The 21,844-nt window shown below is 37.6% G+C and overlaps 1 protein-coding gene across 1 annotated transcript in view; it reads left to right on the forward strand.

The window, feature by feature from the left end:
- daxx (death-domain associated protein) overlaps positions 1-21,844 on the forward strand; it is a 43,425-nt gene that overhangs the window by 16,611 nt on the left and 4,970 nt on the right. Inside the window, exons 4-8 of the mRNA XM_028801825.2 lie at positions 4,287-4,418; positions 6,429-6,545; positions 6,640-6,871; positions 8,233-8,414; positions 20,118-20,406. Of these exons, the coding sequence (XP_028657658.1) occupies positions 4,287-4,418; positions 6,429-6,545; positions 6,640-6,871; positions 8,233-8,414; positions 20,118-20,406 (952 nt within the window). The remainder of the gene's footprint in view (positions 1-4,286; positions 4,419-6,428; positions 6,546-6,639; positions 6,872-8,232; positions 8,415-20,117; positions 20,407-21,844) is intronic.

Genomic DNA, 21,844 nt, shown 5'->3' on the forward strand with positions numbered 1-21,844 from the left:
TTGTTGCAAATAGTATTTTGGTCTGCAGTTGTGTAGTTATAAAAATAATTTAAAATTTAACCATGTTATGATTATTGTTGCTTATAGTATTGATGACTTCTGTTTTAATTACTTTTTACATATTTTACATTACAAGGTTTACCCCATGTCGGGCTTGGAACAAAGCGAGTGAAAAAACAGTCATTTGCAAATGAGTACTATTTTTGTTTTCTCTCTGTATTTTCAAAATGGGCTTTTCAATCAAATTTCAGAAGTTAAAATCAGCCACAATTGCCACATGTTCTTTTTTGCATATCTGTGTATTGTTTGATAAAAATTTCCCATCGGGATTAATAAAGTATCTATCTATCTATCTATCTAAAATAATATCCTATTATAAACAGCAGAATTTTTTGACCTGTAGCAACCACCAATCACCAAATCTATGGACTTTTTTATATTATCTTAATGACAGTGATTTTGACATACTGTATTTGCTTTTTCCTCTTTTTGAGTCTGAATATTATTTTTCACATGCAGTGCCATACCTTCTCTTTACATCCATAGTCTGCCTTTCTTGAAGGATGCATTGTCACTGATATTGTAGAAATCCCCATCACTTTTATTTAGCCATGAATCTGTAATTCTTACAGTATCATACTCCCTGGCCTATAGTGATGCCTGTAGTTCATAAAAATCTGTGTGCCCTTTAGTTTTGGTTTCTAGCTCACTGATTTTTTTTTTTTTTTTGTTCTGCGAGGTAAATGCACTTCTTCTTTCAGTGTCATTTGTTTTACCATGAATTACAATCACAGTGTCTTCATCTGGCCTCATGAGTAGTCTGCCTAGTTTTTGTGTTATGTGGGAAACTCTTAGTCCAGGTAAGCTGTACTCTGCTGATAAAAAAGTAATCTTTACTTTATGTTGACCTGACTGTGTTCCTTTTCATTTTCTTCCAAACTTTTATTTTTAACTTGGTTTGACTCCGGGGATTTGAACTATTGTAATCTTATTGCTGGTGTTATTAGTTTGGGTGGGTATTTCAGAATGTGTTGGCCCTGTTGGCCATGAAATCTTATGAAGCTCTCTAGGTGTCTAGTGCTGCTTCTCAAATGCCACACCTTTTGCAGTGACATCTAACATATATACATCCACACTGTATAATGTATGCCAGCAACAAATTTGTTATACATTGAAAAATGTAATAAAATATATATTTTATGTTGTAAAATATGTATAAAATGTTCCCATTTTATTAGTATTAAGGTGTGTATATAATTGTAATTAACCTGATTTCCAAAGCCATTGTCTTTGTTACCATTTAAATTTTACAACAAAAAAAAAATTCTTGAGAGATGTACTGTATTAAAGTTTTATTAACTGCCACTATTGTTGAAAATTTTCCATTTTGTATTTAATGTTTAAAAATATGTTAAACTATATCAGCTTAATTTTAAGAACAGTGTGGTTCAGCTAAAGATCCAAGATGCCTAATGATTTTCATTTGTTTGGTCAAAATGAAACTGTTTGTTGTTAAAGCTTTAATCTCTATGTATAAAAGTGAAAACCCACTGACTGATTAATCACTAGATTTCTTAAATCCCAAGTCCTAGAATTTTGGCATTGAGGTTTGGTTTGTTTTAGGGTCTAGGAGAGAGATAAGAACGGAATTTGCAAAACTCCTACCCTAAGGGATGAAACTATATGTGCCTGATTGTTTTTCTCATGGCCAGCTTTATGTGGCATGTTCCAGAGTGAGTTCACCTCGTTCCCTACCCATTTTGAAAACAAGGGGTGCTACATCTAACATTGTATACAAAGATTGTACAGTAGTATTGTACAAGGGGGCTCCGCCCCCTGCTCGCTTTGCTCGCCTACCCCCGGCGTTTTGAACCCGTGCCCGCTGGGCAGCCACGTGTGAGGATGACGCACGTTTAATATGGAGCGTTCGCCCGTGTCACTCTGGGGCCCCCCACTGTTAATACGGAGCTCCGTCCGTACTATTATGCGGTGCATTGTGGACTACTGCGGACCCCGTAGTGTTTCCCGTTTCAGTTTGTATCTTGGTCAGTCGAGCTTTTGTTTTTGAAGCTTTTGAATTCCGGTCTTCATTATCTGTAACCTGCTGTCCATGTGTTTGGCCCCCTCGTTTAACCTGTTTATGACGTTTTACTTTGCTTTCTACTCTGTCTTTCATTTCTGATCTCACTTTATTCTGCTTTTGTTTCAATGACACCTGGTCCGTGGTGAATATATTTTCCCTTTTTCGAGTAATAATTTTCATTTGTTTGCAATACTGTGATGTTTATCGTACTGTAAATAATGCATCACTGTAATGTGATTCACCTATGCTGTCTAGTTTGGACATGTGAGGATGACGTATGGTGTGAGGATGGCGTTCGCCCGTGTCACTCTGGGTCTCCCCACTGTTACTATGAAGCTCTTTCCGAACTATTTTGCGGTGCATTGTGGAGCACTGCGGACTCTGTAGTGTTTCCCGTTTCACTTCGTATCTCGTTTAGTCGAGCTCTTTCTTTTTGGAGCAGTGCCTGCCTGGTCTGCGGCATTTCAGACGCACGTTGTAGGCGCCTGCGTTCATTAATTATATCCAGGCAGGCGCGTGTTTGTATCTCGGTCACTCGAGCTGTGTCGTGTTGAATCCGTGCCTGCTTTGCCTACACAGTTTGAGATGTGCGTTGTAGGATGTGTGGTGTGGACGTTTAACTGTCGTTTCTGCCTTTATATTCTGTATCTCGGGTGTGCATGTGTTTCGTGCCTAGGTTTTTTTGAAGCTGTTGCATTCCAGTTTTCATCATCTGTAACCCGTTCTCCATGTGTTTGTCCCTGTTCTTTAACCTCTTTATGACATTTTACTTTGTTTCCTACTCTGACGGTTCGTAGTCGTTTTGCTCTCGTGTTTTGGGGGTTTGGGTTTTGTGGCTGGCTTTGTGTGGTGCCTGCGCACGTGCGTAGTCTCTCCCGTTTCACTCTGTGGGGGGGGGGGGGGGTGCTGTGTGGCACTTGCGCACTATGTCTTTTGCGTCCACGGGAAGGTCCCTGCGTCCATATCCGGTTTACCATTCTCATTTAGTAATATGGATTGTAGTTCCTTGCTCAACATATTCACCGCTTTTGTGTGATTTTTGTATACAGTGCAGACTTGGTACTTAATCAAAAATTGAAATAAACTTGTGTCCATATTTTTGTATCAACCAATTTATTAAAAGTGAAGCTGCTGGTATTAGCTAGTATTCAATATTTAAAACCAGCTCACAAGAGCATCTAATCATTAAGTATTTAGTTTCTTTTCACAGGTTTGTATTTGAATAATGTGATCCACAATTAAAGCCCTAGCAAAGCTAACTTGTCTAAAAGAAATATTCAGTATTTTTGCAGTGATAGGGAATTTTGAGCAGAAGTCCTCAAAAGATATTTAATAGGTGTGTTTGCATACAATTAGAAAGCACCTGTTGTCTGTACATGTGTTTGTCTGAATGAAATAGCCTGACTACCAGTGTACTGATTTTTATTTTATTTTTTTTTTATGGTCTTTTTCTTTGGTGTGATTTGTGAAGAAAATTCAATTTTGATACTGTACAAATTTTTGAAATTTCAGAATTTCTTACTTGAAAAACACTTGCAGATATTTGAAATTATATACAGTATCTTAACACAGATAAGCGTTCTGTGTAACCTAAATTACTGAATTATTTACTCTTTCAAGATCGTCCTTGAAAGACCATTATTTCACCTTATACATTTTCATTTTTAACACATTTGATAGCCATTCCTGATGGAAAAACAAATTCCCAATACAAATTGAAATTTCTTCATTGGGTACTTGTTAATAAATGTATGCTTAAGAAATATGAACTACTATTAGTCATAGACCCTTCACAGCTAACAATACTACTTCTATTACTGTAATTTCTGGAATTTTGGTGATTATGAAATCTATTTCAGCTATCACAAGCCTATTTCAGCTCCATATTTAACTACATGATATTGTAAAGTATTACTAAAAATCATGTATTTTATTTACTCTACTACTACCTTTAGTTACATTCTATAATAACATATTTTTGAATATGACTCCTTGGTACAAAATATTTAATAAAATTGTGACACCTTTGTTTGATTAAATAAATATCTAAAATATTTCAACATTTAAATTAGTTATTCCATGTATATATCTTCTAATGTGTTATTTTATTATCTCCTGTCAAATGAAGGAGAACTGTAGTCTGTGAATATTAGATTGCAGAGGTATCATTCAGTTTTTATAATTTGGTCCCTTTGCATTTTAGATACGATATCTGGAGAACCTGCTGAAGGTCTATGCTAATGAGATTCATCGGTTACAGGAAAAGGAGCTTGGACTGGATGACCTGTGTGATGAAGACTCCTCTTACATTCAGGAACACCGGTTAAAACGGAAGGTAAGGAGATTGGAATGCTGAAATCAAAATGTTGGCATTAGACTTGAGTTTTCTGCATCTGACTACATCAAAGAAAGTAGTCACTTTGAACACAAGAAACAAATCAAAGTGGACAAGAAATATTTCTTCTTGACCTGGATGTTCACAGAACTAAAATTAAAGTAGCAATTAAATGCTTCTACATCTGGCTCCTTGTAAAGAGGAAATGGATACCTCATTCATGTTTATACTGAATATATAGAAAAGCCATACCATCATAAGATTTTCCCTGCTATCTATTTTTCCCCCAGAGTCGATCTGGCAAGGTGTCTCCTTCACAAATTTCCAGATAGTTTATTATAATATGTAATACTCAGTTCTTACAATGTATGATGTAGCCCACTGTGACTCTGCATTAGGATAAATACAGAATGTTCAAAGAGTAACTGAATTTTATTCTTTACATCCATTGTAATGCAAAAATCACCTGACACTCATAATTTCCATCATTTTTGGCAAGTTTGTTTTAACTGTAAAGGAAACAGTTTACAGTGTTGATGCAGTTTTATTTCCTTATTCCTCTTTATTTTGTACCATGCTGACACATATTTACATAGTATTAAAACATACAATGCAAGAAGTTTCAATTGATATAAAATTTGACATTTTGTGTTTTTTGAACTATTGGCAGTAGTTGAATGATTAACTAAGATGACTACCACAATTAAATAAGAAATCCTATAAATGTAGCCTTTAAAGGAAATCTCGTAACAGCAATACAGCCTACACTAACACTTTCAACAAGTTCTTCTACAAATTATTCTATAACTGTATATCAAATGGTTACATTTTATTAGCAAATGGCTATTTGTCTATTTTTGACAAATATACGATTTTAATGTATTGTTTAGAGTGTCAAAATTAAGTAATGTGAGTGTGCAACACCACATATCATTGCTTCAATATACAGTACACGTATTTTACTTTGGGTAGCTAAATAGGAGTAACATTGTTATATTTACTGTCATTCACTAATTTTTGATCAGACTTGATTCAGGATCACAGTGGCAAGCAGCCAATATCATGGTTGCACTAGGAGACAGTCCAGCACATGACACCCTGACTCACCAATATGTTGCTAGTTTGTAGTTTTTCTGTACAGTGGATATAGAAAAGAATCACCCCACTTCAGAAATATTTATATTTTGTTGCTTTGCAGCCTGAAATGAAGACACACACACACAAAACAAATATTTGTCCAGCTGTAATTACTCAATTCATCTTATAACAGCCAAGTGAAAGCTATAATTGCAATAGTTAAAAAAATTAAAAAACAGAATCACTGAGATGGTTAAAGGATCACTCCCCAGTGTCGGTACTTTGTGGAACCACTTTTTGCCTTGATTACAGCCTTGAGTCTGTTGGGATACTTCACTACCAACTTTGCACATCTAGACTGTGCAATATCTGACCACTCTTCTTTACAGAACTGGTCAAGCTCAGTCAGATTGGATGGTGACTGTTGGTGGACTGTTGTCTTCAAGTCACTCCACAGATTTTCAGTAGGGTTTAAGTCTGGGCTCTGACTAGGCCTCTCAAAGACATTCATGTTTTTCTCCTTCAGCCACTGAGTGGTCAAATTTGCTGTGTGCTTCAGGTCATTGTCATGTTGAAAGTGAACCTTCTTCTCATTAACAGCTTTCTGGCAGAGGGCAGTAGGTTTTCCTCACTAATTTGATGGTATTTTGCTCCATCAAATTTTCCTCCTATCTTGAAAAATCCTCCAGTCCCTGTTGCACAGAAATAGTTGAGCGTTTGGTAGCACCATTTTGAAAAAGTTGTTATGTCATGCATATTAATTGTACACATTTAGTCAATCTTTTAAAATGCCACCAATTACCAAATGCAATATATTGCTGTATTGCCCAATAATATGTTAGAAAGGCTTTTAATGACCTAACATAGTAGGTTTTTTTTTTAATATATATATATATATTGGAAGAAAGGTTTTGTTTCTTTTTTTCTCTCTAGTTGATGAAAATCTTCGAGAAGCTTTGTGAGCTAAAAGGCTGCACATCAGCAACAGGGCGAGTTCTTGAACAGGCAATTTGCTATAATGGGACACGCTACCCTGAAATTAATAAAAAGGTTAGTTTTTCTTTTTCCGAAGTTTTGTCAGATTAGTATCTGTCAGTCATTTTTTGCATTGTAACTTTATAATGACGCGTCTCACTCCTTTTAGTTGCAAAGGTTCATCAACAAGCCAGAGAAGTACAGAGAATTTCCAGACTATTCTGATATCTTGCGCGAGATAAGTCGAGCAAACGAGCGCCATGAGTTAAATCTATCCAAAAAGCAAGTACAAACAATGGCGCAAGATGCTTTCCGTGAAATAGGCAATAAACTTCAAGAACGTAGTCATTTAGACCTTATCTACAACTTTGGCTGTCACCTTACTGACAATTACCAAGCAGGTGAGTGTGTCTTGATCTGTTATATATGCTAAATGATCACTTTGTTATCACTAGTGATTCTTAGAGATTTATTATCTCTGTTGTGCTCAGTTTTTCAGTTGTTCTTAAGCCCCTTTCACTCTAGCTGTCTAGGGTTTATGTTTGGTGTACTATGAAAGTGCCGACCCAGTTGGGAAGAGCATTAACTCAAGGGTCACTTTCAAATGTGGGTCAACTTATAGTACATGATGTGAGTTGAATATGTTCTGTTTTGTGTTTTTTTTTTTTTTTTAATTACCACTTATATGGATTTTATGTTGATTATGTATGCTTTTGTCACATTATACATGATTTGTGAAGCACATCTTTATTGAACCTCATTTGAGCCTCTTAATATAATTCTATCCAGTCAAGAAAGCATATTACTATCAGTTTGTTTAATGACTTTACATGATGATAGTCTTTTACTATCATTTTGTAGTACCTTAAACATTAAAGCATTTTTCCACTGTTGAGCTGATCTGTAGTTATACAATTCGCCTGGTTATATCTTGCTAATACAGCAATGCTGGCTGCATTTGTTTTCCACTAATGTTAATAATACCTATGCTTTTTATAGGGTTTTGCATGATTTTTGGGAAAAATTTAAAGTAGAAAAAAGGAGGATGAAGATAAATACACTAGAAACAAGATTTATAAGTTATGTGATCAGAATTGTTTTTACATTTTTGAAGTATGCAAAAATAAGGCAAGGGTGCCATGTGGCACTGGTGCATTAATGCTCATTCGGCAACATGTACATTCTGTTTTTTTTTCCTGAATGTAATGACATTGTACAGTGATTAGTTTTTATTAAATACAACAATCGTTGACATAAAACAAGCATCAGTAGCAACAAAGAGACAATCTGCTACTGATGATGAAACTGGTTGTACTATAGGCATTCTGTTTACTTGTTCATTTTAGTTTTTTTCCTATAGAAAAAAATAATTTGAATATCCTTGCTGTTGCATTACATATACAGGTATACATAAAGTTTTATCTTGTATGTGACTGAATGACGCTAAATAATGCCATTTAATATGAAAAATATGTCCTAATTAATAGGTATCTACTGAGGTTTGCTTTTCAGGTTATTATTTTTGCTGCTAACAAGGTAACTACCAAATAAGTGTTAAAAATAAACAGAATGAATCTTAGGTTTATTGACCTGTGGTCCTAATTTAAAAGGAGCCTAAAGTGTCATGCCTGTCTTCTTAATTTCATTAAAAAAAGTCAATATCAGAAATGTCCCAGGCTTTCTTTTTTCATGTCATTGCTTTTGTGCTTTCTTGTTTTAGTCTCTGTCATTTCAACAATTGTATACGTATATTTCTGTTTAGATGCTGACCCAGCGCTGTCTGACCATTCTCTGTCTCGCAAACTTAGAGAGAACAGAGCACTGTCCGTTTCTAGAATTGATGAAATAATTGTAAAATATGCAACAATGCAGGATGAAACAGAACACGAGGAACGAATGAAGCGACTAGAAAAGGAGAAGTCCATACAGAAAAATGAAGACAAGGTGAGTAGGGTTTAAGTCCTTATTAATATATTAAAAATGTAATACTAGCATGTTTTAATCATTTCCTGAATGCTTGTAGTTCAAGCATCTGTTATAACTACTTGAATAACGTAGTGCAGCCTGTTACTATTGTTCTGTAGGTACAGGTGTGCTTTTGTTTCAGGCTATGATTATCTAATACTAGTTTATTATTTGTGCATTGTTTTGGAAAATGTCATCAGAGTGTTCTGCTGCCTTTCATGTTAATTCATCAGGCCAAACTTCATGGTTATAAGAGGTCTACTTTCTTCCCATTTATCCAACGAGTTGTTCTTAATTTATCACTCTTGTCCTTCTGTTAATGTTTTAAGTCCTGGATTTCTCACTTTCTGATTAGCTGTAGAGTGGTACCTCTGGTCACAACTGTAATTCGTTCCAAAACTCTGGACGTGACCTGATTTGGTCGCAACCCGAACGTAATTTCCGCATAAGATTGTATGTAAATACAGTTAATGCGTTCCAAACTGTACGAACTGTATGTAAATATATATTTTTTAAGCACAAAAATAGTTAATTATACCATAGAATGCACAGTGTAATAGTAAACTAAATGTAAAAACATTGAATAACACTGAGAAAACCTTGAACAACAGAGAAAACTAACATTGTAAGCATTCGTGCTAGACCTTTTTATGAGTTTTAAGCACAGGGAAAAAAAATTAAATGCCACTTCTCTTGCAAAACTTTTCAAACCATCCTCTACTGGCTTTAAATTCCTCACCTTTGCCACTTGAAGAAGGATTTTTTTTCAGCAAATCGCCATGAATCTTCCTGGCTTTCTCGCACATGATTGCCTCATATCCCCTGCAAGTTGCTTCTCGTTCAACCACACTAGCAACAGTTTTTCACCTCTTCCAGCACTTGAGGCCTCTACTTAGTTAGCATTGTAACTCCTTTTGCAACATCAGCTGCTTTGTTAGGCCCTGTATACGCAAACAAAAGAAAATGGGAAACGGAGAATGGCAAATCATTGGCGCGTAGGGAAACTGGCCGCCAGTGTTTTTGTTCGCCACCAGAGCGCGTGGTTGTGAACAGATGCAAAATTTTGGCAAACTTTTTGATTGTAACCCGATTTGTACGTGTTCGGAAAAGTTCGTGACCAGAGGTTCTACTGTACTTGTGAATTCTTGTAAAGGGCTGGTCTTGCCATAAAGCTACAAACATGTTCAAGTGGCTCAGAATGGGTAATAGTATGATTTCTCTTTCATTGAATTTGTTAATTTTACTGCTTGATTACAGTAATACTTCTTTGTGTCTTGTTTACTCTGTCTTTTCACTAATGTTTTAATAAAAACATTTTTTTACCTCTCTTGCTCCTTATAACTATAACATATCCTCCTCATGTTTTTATACAATATTTAACAACCTTATTTGCTACTGTCCAGGCAGTAATCAGAAGATTCCTTTACACTCACAAATGCATATTTGTTAGGTTAATTAGGCAATTTAAAATTGGCCTTGTGGGGGGAGGAGTGCGACTGGTTCTAGCCTTGCATCTAATTTTGCATCTAACCTATATCTAATGTTTTATTACCCTATTTGAAACTAATCATGGCTCTCTAAAAACATGTGCCAAATAAAGCAATATAGCATCTTATTCTAAAAGGAAATCCCTATGCTGCAGCATAATTAATTTCAGTCTTTTGCTAAATAACCTTTTTTATCTCTTGCCTATAGAGATAAATGCATACAATCAATTTCTTCATTCATACCCTTTGTTTTAAAAAAGTCATTAGTCTGTAGGGTATTTTAATAACTACAGACCTCTGGCACTTGCGTCTCACATCATGAAGACCTTTGGGAGGTACTGGATTCTGATTCCTCTTGTGAAACACCACATGGACCCACTGTAGTTTCCCTATCCAACAAAGACTGGACAGGAAGATGCAATTATCTTATCTGCTCAACAAGGCTTATTCCCATGTGGACAACGCAGGCAGCACTGTGAGCATTATGTAATTTGATTTCTCCAGTGCCGTTCCTCACTATCTTCTATCAGCCATACCTGTTAAGGGGTAATCTCTGGGATATGCAGATGGATGAGCCTATGGTGTCCTACATAATTGACTATTTTTTGGTTAGGCCACATTGTGCGAGTCACAAGAACTGTGTCACTGATATAGATGTGAACAATACTGGATCAACACAAGGAACAGTCCTGTGTACTTTTCTCTTCATTCTGTATAACTCGGAATATAAGTATAACACCAGGTCATGTCATTTGCAGAAATTCTCTGATGATTCTGAAAAGCTGTGTATTACCAAGGGTGATGAAAAAGAGTATTAGGAGTCGGGTGTAAAGTTTTGTTTCGTGGTGCAGAAAGACTTGTCTGCAACTTAATATCAGCAAAACCAAGAATCTGGTTATTGACTTTCACCTAAAAACAGAGCATCTGTGTCCAGTAACTATTCAGGGAGTGGCTGTAGAAGTGATGAACTGCTACAGGTATGTGCGGGTCCATATCAAAGACAAGCTAGATTGGTCTTGTAACACAGAGGAAATATATAAAAGGGCAGAGCAGACTGTTGTTTCTTATGAGACTATGTTCTTTTAATGTGTATAGTGACATACTTTACTTTTGATTACATCTTGCCTGAAGAAGGGGCCTGAGTTGCCTCGAAAGCTTGCATATTGTAATCTTTCTAGTTAGCCAATAAAAGGTGTCATTTTGCTTGGCTTTTCTCTACATTCATAATGGCTAACACGGTACAACACCCTAGTACTACACATAGAATTCAAAATTGTTACCTTCAATGTAGCCAGTGGTAGAAGACTGTATAGTCATGTGGTGATTTATGGCCAGCCGAGTTGAGGCCATTTGTATATACAACAAATAAAACAACTTGTTTTCCCTATGGTGTAACGAACAACACAAAGCAGCAACATGTGAATGAAGAGGCTGTAGTGTTGAGGGGTGTTTCCCCATGAAAAACTGACTGATTGCCTTTCACAAGGCCCCACAACACACAAATGGGCACATTAGTGATATGAAACCATCACTTCGCTCGCCAACCCCTGGTGTTCTGAAATTACAAACAGCGTGATGTATGAATGAGATATAGCATAGTGTGAAGGTGTAGATGACGCATATAGGAAGCCAATAAAGTTGTGCATGTAGGGGAAATTAAGATGGTCATTGTCGTCATCAGAGTCAACTTTGTCAGAGCTTAGAAAGAACTGTGCAACTCCAGGAAGTAATGAAATGACCTGGTTACTAATGTGATCAACATTAATATTTTTTGGACATAATATAGTTTGTTGTGTTAAAAGGGGTATTTGGTGTAATGAGATTGCTGTTCCAAATATCTCCGTAACTCTTTTGAAAGCAACGCCAATTGTCTGCGTATTTTAAGGTGGACTGCAGAATAGCCGAGCGCATGGAATGTGGAATAACAGCTAAGCACTGTGTAAAATCTCCTCCTAATAAAAGTGCCTTTGCTCCAAAGGGAATATTATTATTTATCAACGTTTGTAGAAGTTTATCAATGGTGTTGAGTAAGTGAGTGGATGGCATTAGATGCAAAAGCAAATGAACTATTGTAGGATCTAATGCAGTTCATAAAGTTTTCACTTTCAGGTACTTCGTCAGTTAGAAGCTTCTGTAGATATTCAGGATATGAATGTAAAGGAGGCAGTCTAATTTGACCCTTTTGACAATAACGTGTAAATTCATTACTTGTATTGCTAGTTGTTTCTTCAGGGAAGTTAAGTGAATGATAATGATTGCAAATGACATTCAGTAATCCCAATGAATTTTCATGAATTGCGTTTATTTATTTTTTCCCTTCGCTGCCGTTTTTGTATCTGTGAGACTCGAGGTGTTTCGTTTTGAACCCTTGCCTGTTTCGATGCAGTACTTTGAGACGCGTGCTGTATGCGTGTACCTTCATTGTGTCTGTCCATCTGCGCTCGTTTCTGTTAATGTGTTAGTTGAGCTTTGCGTTTTTGGAGCCGAGACATTTTTTCTTCCGGGGTTTCAGAAGCTCGTTGTATGCGTTGACGTGTATTTTTTTTTTTTCATGCGGGTTCGTGTGTTTGGTCCCGTCACTTGAGCCGTATCGTTTTGTACCTGTGATTGTGAATTCATTACTTGTTTGTTCTTCAGCGTTAGATATATGGATAAGTAATAAGGAGGATCGCACTCACTGTTAATATGGAGCCTTTTCTGTGGTTAAACGGTTAATAGTGGATCAGTATAATGAGATCGACCTATGCTGCCTAATTTGAATGTGTTCAGATGACGTATGTTTAATACGGACGGTTCGTTTAGTAATGGGCAGGGTTGCCACCCGTCCTGTAAAATACGGAATCGTCCCGTATTTGAGAATGAAATTGCGCGTCCCGTTTTGAATTAATACAGGACGGGTTTTGTCCTGTATTTTTTTTTTCCTTTTTTTTAAAGCAGCGTCTCATGCAAATCATCCCACACGCATTTTATGAAGATGCCTCCTTTCCTACTTTTGATTGGGTAATACTTGATGTCATCGTTATTTTGATTGGTCATTTTAACTGTCCAGTGAGGAGGGCGGGTCTTTTAAGTAGAGTCTGCAAACTGTTGGCACTCGGATGTGGCCCCCGCTGCAGTATGCGTCCCTTATTTTTTTGTATTAAAAGTGGTAACCCTAGGAAGGTTCTGTGGATATTCAGGATATGAATGTAAAGGAGGCAGTCTAATTTGACCCATTTGAGAACAACGTGTAAATTCATTACTTGTATTGCTAGTTGTTTCTTCAGGGAAGTTAAGTGAATGACAATGATTGCAAATGACATTCATTAATCCCAATGAATTTTCCTGAATAGTGGACTCATTATTGAACGCGTTGTCAGCTAACTGGCGCAATCGTTTAGCAGGTGTCTGTCGTTGATGTCCGTGACGTGTATGTTTTGCTTGTGCTGTTTGAGAGGCGCGTCGTTGTATGTCCAGTATTTGGGACATGTTGTTTTGGAGCTGTAATCGATTTGCCCGTGCTGTGTGAGAAGCCCGTTGTAGTTTACGGCGTGCATTGTTTGTATTGAGCCTTGCCCGTTTTTGTATGTCGGTCAGTTGAGCTTTCTCTTTTTGGAGCCTTGCCTGCTTGTTTTCCGGCATTTGAGATGCGCGGTGTAGACGTCTGCGTTTATTTATTTTGTCCCCTCGCTGCCCCGAGACATGTTTTCTTCTAGAAATATGGATAAGTAATAAGGAGGATCGCACTCACTGTTAATATAGAGCCTTTTCTGCGCCTGAACGGTTAATAGTGCCTCATTGTAATGAGATCCACCTATGCTGCATAGTGTGAATTGCGTTTGGTCCCGTTATCCGAGCGGTATCGTTTTGTACCCGTGATCGTGAATTCATGACTTGTTTGTTCTTGAGCGTGAGAAATATGGATAAGTAATAAGGAGGATCGCACTCACTGTTAATATGGAGCCTTTTCTGCGGTTGAACGGTTAATAGTGCCTCATTGTAATGAGATCTACCTATGCTGCATATTGTGAACGTGTTGAGATGACGTATGTTTAATACGGACGGTTCATTTAGAAATGGGGCTTTGTGTGTCATTTGTTATTTATGTTACTGTGGTCGTGGGTCTGAATCGTCGTTTTTGTGTACGTTTCGTGTGCTATGTCCGTAGTCTGTCCCGTTTCGTGTCCAATGGGCTTTGTGTGGTGCTCGCGGCTTCTTTTTTTTGTGTGCTAGGGGCTTGTTGAATCCTCCTCTTTGTGTGTGTCCCGTTTCATGTGCAATGGGTTTCGTGCTCCTTTTTTCTGTGGTCTGACTCCTTTTTTCTGTGCGCGACGCCTCATTTTTTATTTTACGTTGCATTCCATCCGGTTCCCGTTGCTTGGGGGGGGCGCCTGCGCAGTACGTCTTTTGCGGCCATGGCCCATTGCCGGATGTCCCTGCGTCCATCCGGTTTAGCATTCTCGGTTAGTAATGTGGATAGCTCAGCAACGACTCAAAAACCAAAGACCAAATTTTCTGGAGATGTTCATGGCATTAAAAGCTAGCTTTAGTAAAAAAAATTAAAAAAAATTGACCAATTTTAAAAGTTTTTTTTTCATAATTCATTTTTTAACATTCGCTCCTAACATGGTAATTTTTCATTTTGGGGATAGCATAGAATTTATGCGAAACAGAACTTTAAAACGATATGAGAACCATTTCTGTGCAACCTATACTTGGGGAGATATAGCCAGTGAAAATCATAAACCCAAACCTGCAATAATTTCAAATTTTAATAGCTTAAACCTCTCTTAATATTGATCCAAGACATGTGCAATTTCATGTTCCATGGGTTACTCATATGACCAAATCAGTGTGATGATTTGACATGGAATTAACCAAATCAGAAAAACAGGCTTAATTTCCTCTGCAGGTCATTTTTGTGTTTTTTTGGTTTTTTTTTTTTTTTTAAATATTTGTTTTCTTGAACTTAATTTAAATGTAGTTAATATACTATATAAATGTGACTATATTCCTCAAGTTTTCCACTCTTTCCACACAGTTACTTTGTGAACCACACATACTGCTCCCTGCATTGTTTAATATCAGGGTTCCCACGCGTCCTGGAAATGACCTGGAAACTGATCGAAATGGCCAAATGTCCTGGAAATAATCTTTCTTGTCCTGGAATTTTATTTCTGTTTTCGCTTTTTAATTTTTCTGTTTGAAACAGCTTGCTGTTCGTAAGTCTAGATATGATGACAGCTGAGCTAGGTCGTGGCCTCTGCTGTGCAATGTCTCCACCTACTGAGACATGTATAGGCAATTATATTTATAAATGATTCTTTGACTGGTGGCTCATTTGATGGAGTATTGCCAAAGCCCCTCTTACAGCATTGCAGAAATGCCAGGATGCGATATGTCCAATACCTGAAAATGACAAGCAAAGAGAAGAGCTCCACTCTGAAATCAAAAAGTGGCAGCAAAGAGACAGAAAATAATCACTAGCATTGAGGCAATGCAAGAAGAAGCAGATGCAATGGCAGAGAAGGCTGAGAGAAAACAGGACTTTACACTGCTCACAAAATCTAATGCCTATTGTAAAAGTGTTGCTGAAAAAAAGAAAGATGTCATCGGTCTAGATGCAGTTTTATCAGACCTCAAGGAGCAACACCAGCATTGTTTCTAAACCTAGGCCTACACCAGATGCCTTTTTCATAGGTTACACTACAGTGACTTATAGATTGTTTTTTTTCCAATATACTGGAGTTCAGGCTCTTATCCTTTGTTCCTAGTATTCTTTCTAGTTTAACCAAGTTTTCAACTCAGGAATTGATGGCAAGGCTATCATGATTTAAAATGGATGTATTTTGCTTCTTTTCCCACAAAGATAAGTTCTTTATTATAATCTTTGTCGTTGATTTATGCAAATTCTACAGCTGCTGTATTCCCAGTAAAGCTACCAGTTGAAAGTTAACTCTGACTGTGTTTTGTCGCGTGCCAATTGTTGCATATGTTAGTGTTATAGGCATCATACACATGATATAGGCAATAAATTGGCTTTATGCAGTTTTGTTTAATACAAACATTGTACATAAATTTATTTGATACAAACAATGACATAATATGTAATATGCAAGTAACTTTTACTGAAATTAGGTCACTATGGTAGCCTATTTCATGGTGTCATCAACAGCTCTATACTGAACATTATGGAATTGCTCAGTATATGTCAGTGTTTGGATAGTTTTCCACAATCCAAGAGGCATTTATTTCTTTAAAAGAGTTTTGCAGTTTAAAACAGTGTATAACAAAAAGAGGTCAAACAACTCCATTATACATCAGTGCATTAATTGGTGTTGCCTTTATGTAATTTAGCATATCGGTGACACTAAGTCCCTGCATAATCAAAGAGAAATTAAAATGGCGTTAAGCCTGCGACTAAAGTGTATGACTGTATGACCAGATCCTGTCATGAATTTCTGGAAAAAGCTCCTCGAAATGTCCTGGAAAATGATTCCTTAAAAAGAGTGGGAACCCTGAATATGCATGCATTCAGTTTTAATAGGTGAATTTTTTAGTTTGTATATCTGCTTTCATCTGCAATGGTTTAACTTGATTTAATATACAGTCCATATGGGTCATTTCCATTTTTTCAACTGTAAACCTATTTTTCCTGATCCAGTGGAATTGACAGAGTTATTGTACAGTGTATCAGATGTTATATTTTCTGTCAAAGGCTGTTGTGGTCCCAGTGATTCTTTAGGGTAAAAGAATAGTCTTGGTTGTGGTACTATTAACATTAATTTGGTAGGCTGTCCATGTCAGGTTTGCTCCTTAACCAGTGACTTCTTCAGGCAGAAAAAAATGAAGAATGGCCCAATTTCCATAAAAAATGTAGGTGGGCTAAGGGAAGAAGACCAGTTCTCTTTAGTAAGGAACACTGCAACACTGTTTACGTTAAGGAACACTGCAACACTGTTTACGTTAAATCAACCTACAAACTATACACAAAAATGACAGTGCAGTGAACACTGAATTATCTCAGTCTGTTACCATAGGAAATACAGTGTCCTACATAATGTTTGAGACAGAAACATTTTTCCTTGATTTACCACTCTGCTGCACAGTTTAAAATTTAGAATCAAACAATTCAGACACCATTAAAGTACACATTGCAGACTTTCATTTAGAGGTACAGTAATCCCTCCTCCATCGTGGGGGTTGCGTTCCAGAACCCCCCGCGAAAGGTGAAAATCCGTGAAGTAGAAACCATATGTTCATATGGTTCTTTTTATATATTTTAAGCCCTTATAAACTCTCCCACACTATTATAAACATTTCCCGCACAATTATACAGCATAAACCCTTTGTATTCTCTTGGATATTAGGTAAGATTCATTGAAATTATGTATGTAAACACAGTTTATATACAGTAAAACCTAAATATTATTTTAAAGATATCGAGCATCTCCGATATCACATATGTTACAGCCATTACGACAGACAGGCCACCAGCAATAAATACGTACAATGCAAGAAAAATTGTATACAGTAAAATGTGTGTACAGTGACACTAATCTATGTACATGTAATAAGTACTGTACGTAGATAATTAATTATGGTTACTCATCAACAATGACACGACGACTTGTCCGATAACGATGAGTTTAATTTTACTGCACAACAAAGGATAGTGTTACAGCTCTTCTAAAGAAGCCTCTTCAGGCGACTGTGTAGCACCGCCGTTGTTCTTCTTCCAGCACTCTTCAATCCAAATCCCTAAAGCAGATTCCATCCAGACTACTGCCTTATCACGTCCACTTGCAACTCGTTTTGCGCCCTGGTTAAAGGACACTGCGGCTTTTTAAATAAAAAGAATCGTGGACTCATTGATGCCGTAATGGTGTCCTGCAGCGGTGTAGCTGTTCCCTTCCTTCAACATATCCAAAACTTTTACCTTTTCTGCAATCATTTGCATCTTCTGTTGGCGTTTGGACACGGCCCCTGAAGCAGTAGCAGGAGCACTTTAATGCTGAATGTGTGAGATGAGACTTCCTGGTTAATGCAGCACTCTGTCGCTGAGCCAATCAGCACACAGGAACTTAACTGTGTGCTCTGATTAGGTAGCTTCTCAGTCATCCGCCAATAGCGTCCCTTGTATGAAATCAACTGGGCAAACCAACTGAGGAAGCATGTACCAGAAGTAAAAAGACCCATTGTCCGCAGAAACCCACGAAGCAACGAAAAATCCACGTTATATATTTAGATATGCTTACATATAAAATCCGCGATAGAGTGAAGCCGTGAAAGTCGAAGCATGATATAGCGAGGGATTACTGTATTTGCATTGTGGCAAGCGGCTGGGGGTGGCACCCAGCCGGGACGCCCGGAAGGAAGTGCTGAGGGCCAGGGCTCCTCCGGTATCAGGGCACCCCCGGCGGTGACCACGGGCACCTAAAGGGTTGAACTTCCAAGCTCCTTTCCCGTGGTTCCCATAGCTATCAGGGCGGTCACCCCCTCGTGGTCCAGAGGAGGTGTAGTCCCTCTTCCGGTCCTTCCAGGCATCCCAGCTGGGTACCGCCCCCAGCCACTTGCCACAGCATACATTTTGGTCACGCCATGTAGAAATGAGAACGTTTTTTTTTTTTTTTTTTTTTTTATATAAATACATGGCCCCCATTTCAGGACACGATGATGCTTACGACATAGTAGTGGTAGGTATATTAAAGCAGTAATATTTAGTACTTTGTTGCATATCCCTTGAGTGCAATAACTGCTTGAAGTCTGTGATTCATAATCATCACCAGGTGCTGAATATCTTCTTTGGTGATGCTCTACCAAGCCCCTAATGCAGACATCTTCAGCTCCTGCTTGTTTCGGGGGCTTATCCCCTTAGGTTTACTGTTCAGCATATGGAAGGCATTTAAATCAGGTGACTGGCTTGGCCATTCAGTAATTTGCCACCTTTTAGTTTTGTTTTTAGTTTGTTTGGGATCATTATGTTGTTGTAGGATGAAGTGGTGTCCAATGTGTTTGGAGAAACTTATTGGATCTTGAGTAGATGTTTCTATACATCTCAGAATTCATTGTGCAACTGCTGTTACCAGTTTACATCATCAATGAAGGTAATTGTTCCAGTACCTGTGGCAGCCATACATGCCCAAGCCATAACACCCCCCAACACCATGTTTAACAGATGAGGTGGTATGTTTGGATCTTGGGTAGTTCTTTCTTGTTTCCACACTTTGCTCTTTTCATCACTCTGATTCAGCTTCATCTTTGTCTCTTCTGTCCATGAGACCTTTTTCCAGAGTTCTGCAGGCTCTTTTAAGTACTTTTTTGCAATCTGGTCATCTTGTTTTTGTGGCTAACTCGTGGTTTGCATCTTGCAGTGTGGCCTCTGTATTTGTCTTGAAGTCTTCTGCGGATAGTAGTCCCTGACACATCCACATCTGTCTTGTGAAGTCTGTTACTGATCTGTCTGACAGGCATTTGGGGCTTTTTCGTTTCCATAGTGAGGATTCCTCCTTCATCAGCAATGGAGGTCTTCCTTGGCCTACCAGTCCTTTTGTGATTACTAAGCTTACCAGTGCATTCTTTCTTCTTAATGATATTCCAGACAGTTGATTTAGGCTATCCTAAGTTTTTACCGGTGTGTCTAACGGTTTTATTTTTGTTCTTCAGCCTCATAATGGGTTCTTTGACTTTCATATGCACATCTGTTGTCCTCATGTTGAACAATAGCAACGACAGACTCCAGAGGTAGTCTGTAGGTAGAAGCAAGCCTAGGTATCTTATTCCTGCACTAATAAAGTAATGACACACAACTGAGTAATCACAAACCTGTGACACCAATTGTCCCAAACATTATGGTGCCCTGAAACGGGGGCAACATCCATAAAAAGTGTTGTAATTTCTATATGGTATGACTGAAATGTATGTAAATACCCTTAAACTCTGCAGTTTGAACTTTAGTCACATCTGAATTGTTTTATTTGTAATTTTAAAATGCAGAACAGAGGGGTAAATCAGGGAAAAATGTCTTTGTCCCTAACATTATGGAGGACGCTGTACATTTGGGATGATGCATATAATGGACCTTATTTATCATTTACTGTACAAATAGGCCTGATTTTAACATTTTCAGCATATCATGATCAAACCCACATAAGTTTATGCTTCTTGCATTAAGTTTTAGCATCATAGTTTTTAATAGTAATATTTATTTCTCCAGGATAATGATTCCAAGCCGATAAAGAAAGAGTGTACAGAAAAAACAAAGGACAAGGAACTAGTCACCAAGAATGAAGAAAACTATCATGTAAAGAATAAAGAAAGTGAGGGAGAAGCTTCTGGCAAGGGCTGTGAAGGCAGTGAGGAAGAAGAAGAAGTGGAAGAGGAGGAGGTGGAAGAAGAAGAAGAAGAAGAAGAGGAGGAGGAGGAGGAAGATTTGTCTTCAGAACCTGATATTGAAGATGAGCTGGAGAAGAGCATTGAAATGAGAGATGATTCAGAATGGGCAGGTGTGTGTCTGGGACTAGGATAACGGACATGTTTTTTCTTGAAAATTATTATCCGAGTACAAAAAAAAGAAAGGCCCATATAACTTGAATTGGTCAGACAAAAGAAAAACCCATGCAGTCAGTCAGAATATATACACTTTGTGGCAATATTTGTAAATATACTTATCTGGTACTGTGTGGGATTTCTTTTTGCCTTCAGAACAGCCTGAATTTTTTGAACTGAGGTGCTGAAAACATTCCTTAAGGATGGGATTTTGGCACATGATCACTTGATACTGTCACTCAGTTCCTGTAGATTTCTGTCCACACATTCATACTACAAACCTCTCACTCCACCTCATCTTAAAGGTGCACTTTTTTCTAAGATCTGGGGCCAGTGAAAGCCATTGGAGTAACGAGTAATGACCATTGGAGGTCGTGGAGCCAGCTTGAGGTGATGTGCCCTTTATGACATGACACATTATTGTGCATTAAGTATTAATTTTTAAATTGGTCATACAAGGGTCAGCAGAAATGCTTAGGTATGCTTTGGCATTCAGAAGACTCTCAAGTGTTAAGAGGCTGAGTTCCCCATACCAGTGTACTACCAACACCATCCTATATCATTTGCATAAGGCAGGATAGATTGCTGTATTCATGCAATTTATGCAAAGATCTGCCCTGCCATTTACATATCACAGCAGGAATTAATATTTGTCGGACTAAATGACATGTTTCTAATTGTCAGATCTCCATTTCTGGTGATCACATGACAATTGTAACATCTTCTTTTATTATTAGCTGACAGGATTTGAATCCGACATGACTCCTGCCTCCGGTTCCCAATTCACTTCAAGTCCGGTGTGTTGAAATAGCTATTATTTAGGTATTATTGTCATTTTCTATTAGCATGAGCAAGTCTGGGCATTCTCCTCTGACTTCTCTTTTTGCCAAGGTGATTTGGCTGACAGATGTACTGTTCACTAGATGTGTTATATTTATCACACCATTCTCTGTGAATTCTAGAGACTACAGTGAAATAAAATCCCAGTAGAATGCCTGTTCTTGAGATACTGGTACCACCATGTCAGACACCGACAATCATATAATGGCCAAAGTCACTTACATCACTTGTCCTGCCTATTCTAATACCTGGGTGTACAACATATAAATATCTTGTCTGTGTGCTATACATTTTGTGTTACATCCACATGAATGATCTGGCTATTTGTGTTTAAAAGCAGGTGTACAGAACCTAAGGGCCTCTGAATGTATATACACGCTTATAATATATACATTTTTGAGATATTTTATTGGCTTATTTTTGTATGCTTTCGGATCATCTATATAATCATTAATCCAGCCCATCACCATTTGTCTTTATTTCAAAATATATAAATATAACAAGCAGTATATTAAAAATTATGATTACAGGAGCTTAATATCATACATTTTTTAA

The sequence above is a fragment of the Erpetoichthys calabaricus genome, chromosome 1, assembly GCF_900747795.2.
Source record: "Erpetoichthys calabaricus chromosome 1, fErpCal1.3, whole genome shotgun sequence".
Classification (NCBI taxonomy): Eukaryota; Metazoa; Chordata; class Cladistia; order Polypteriformes; family Polypteridae; genus Erpetoichthys; species Erpetoichthys calabaricus.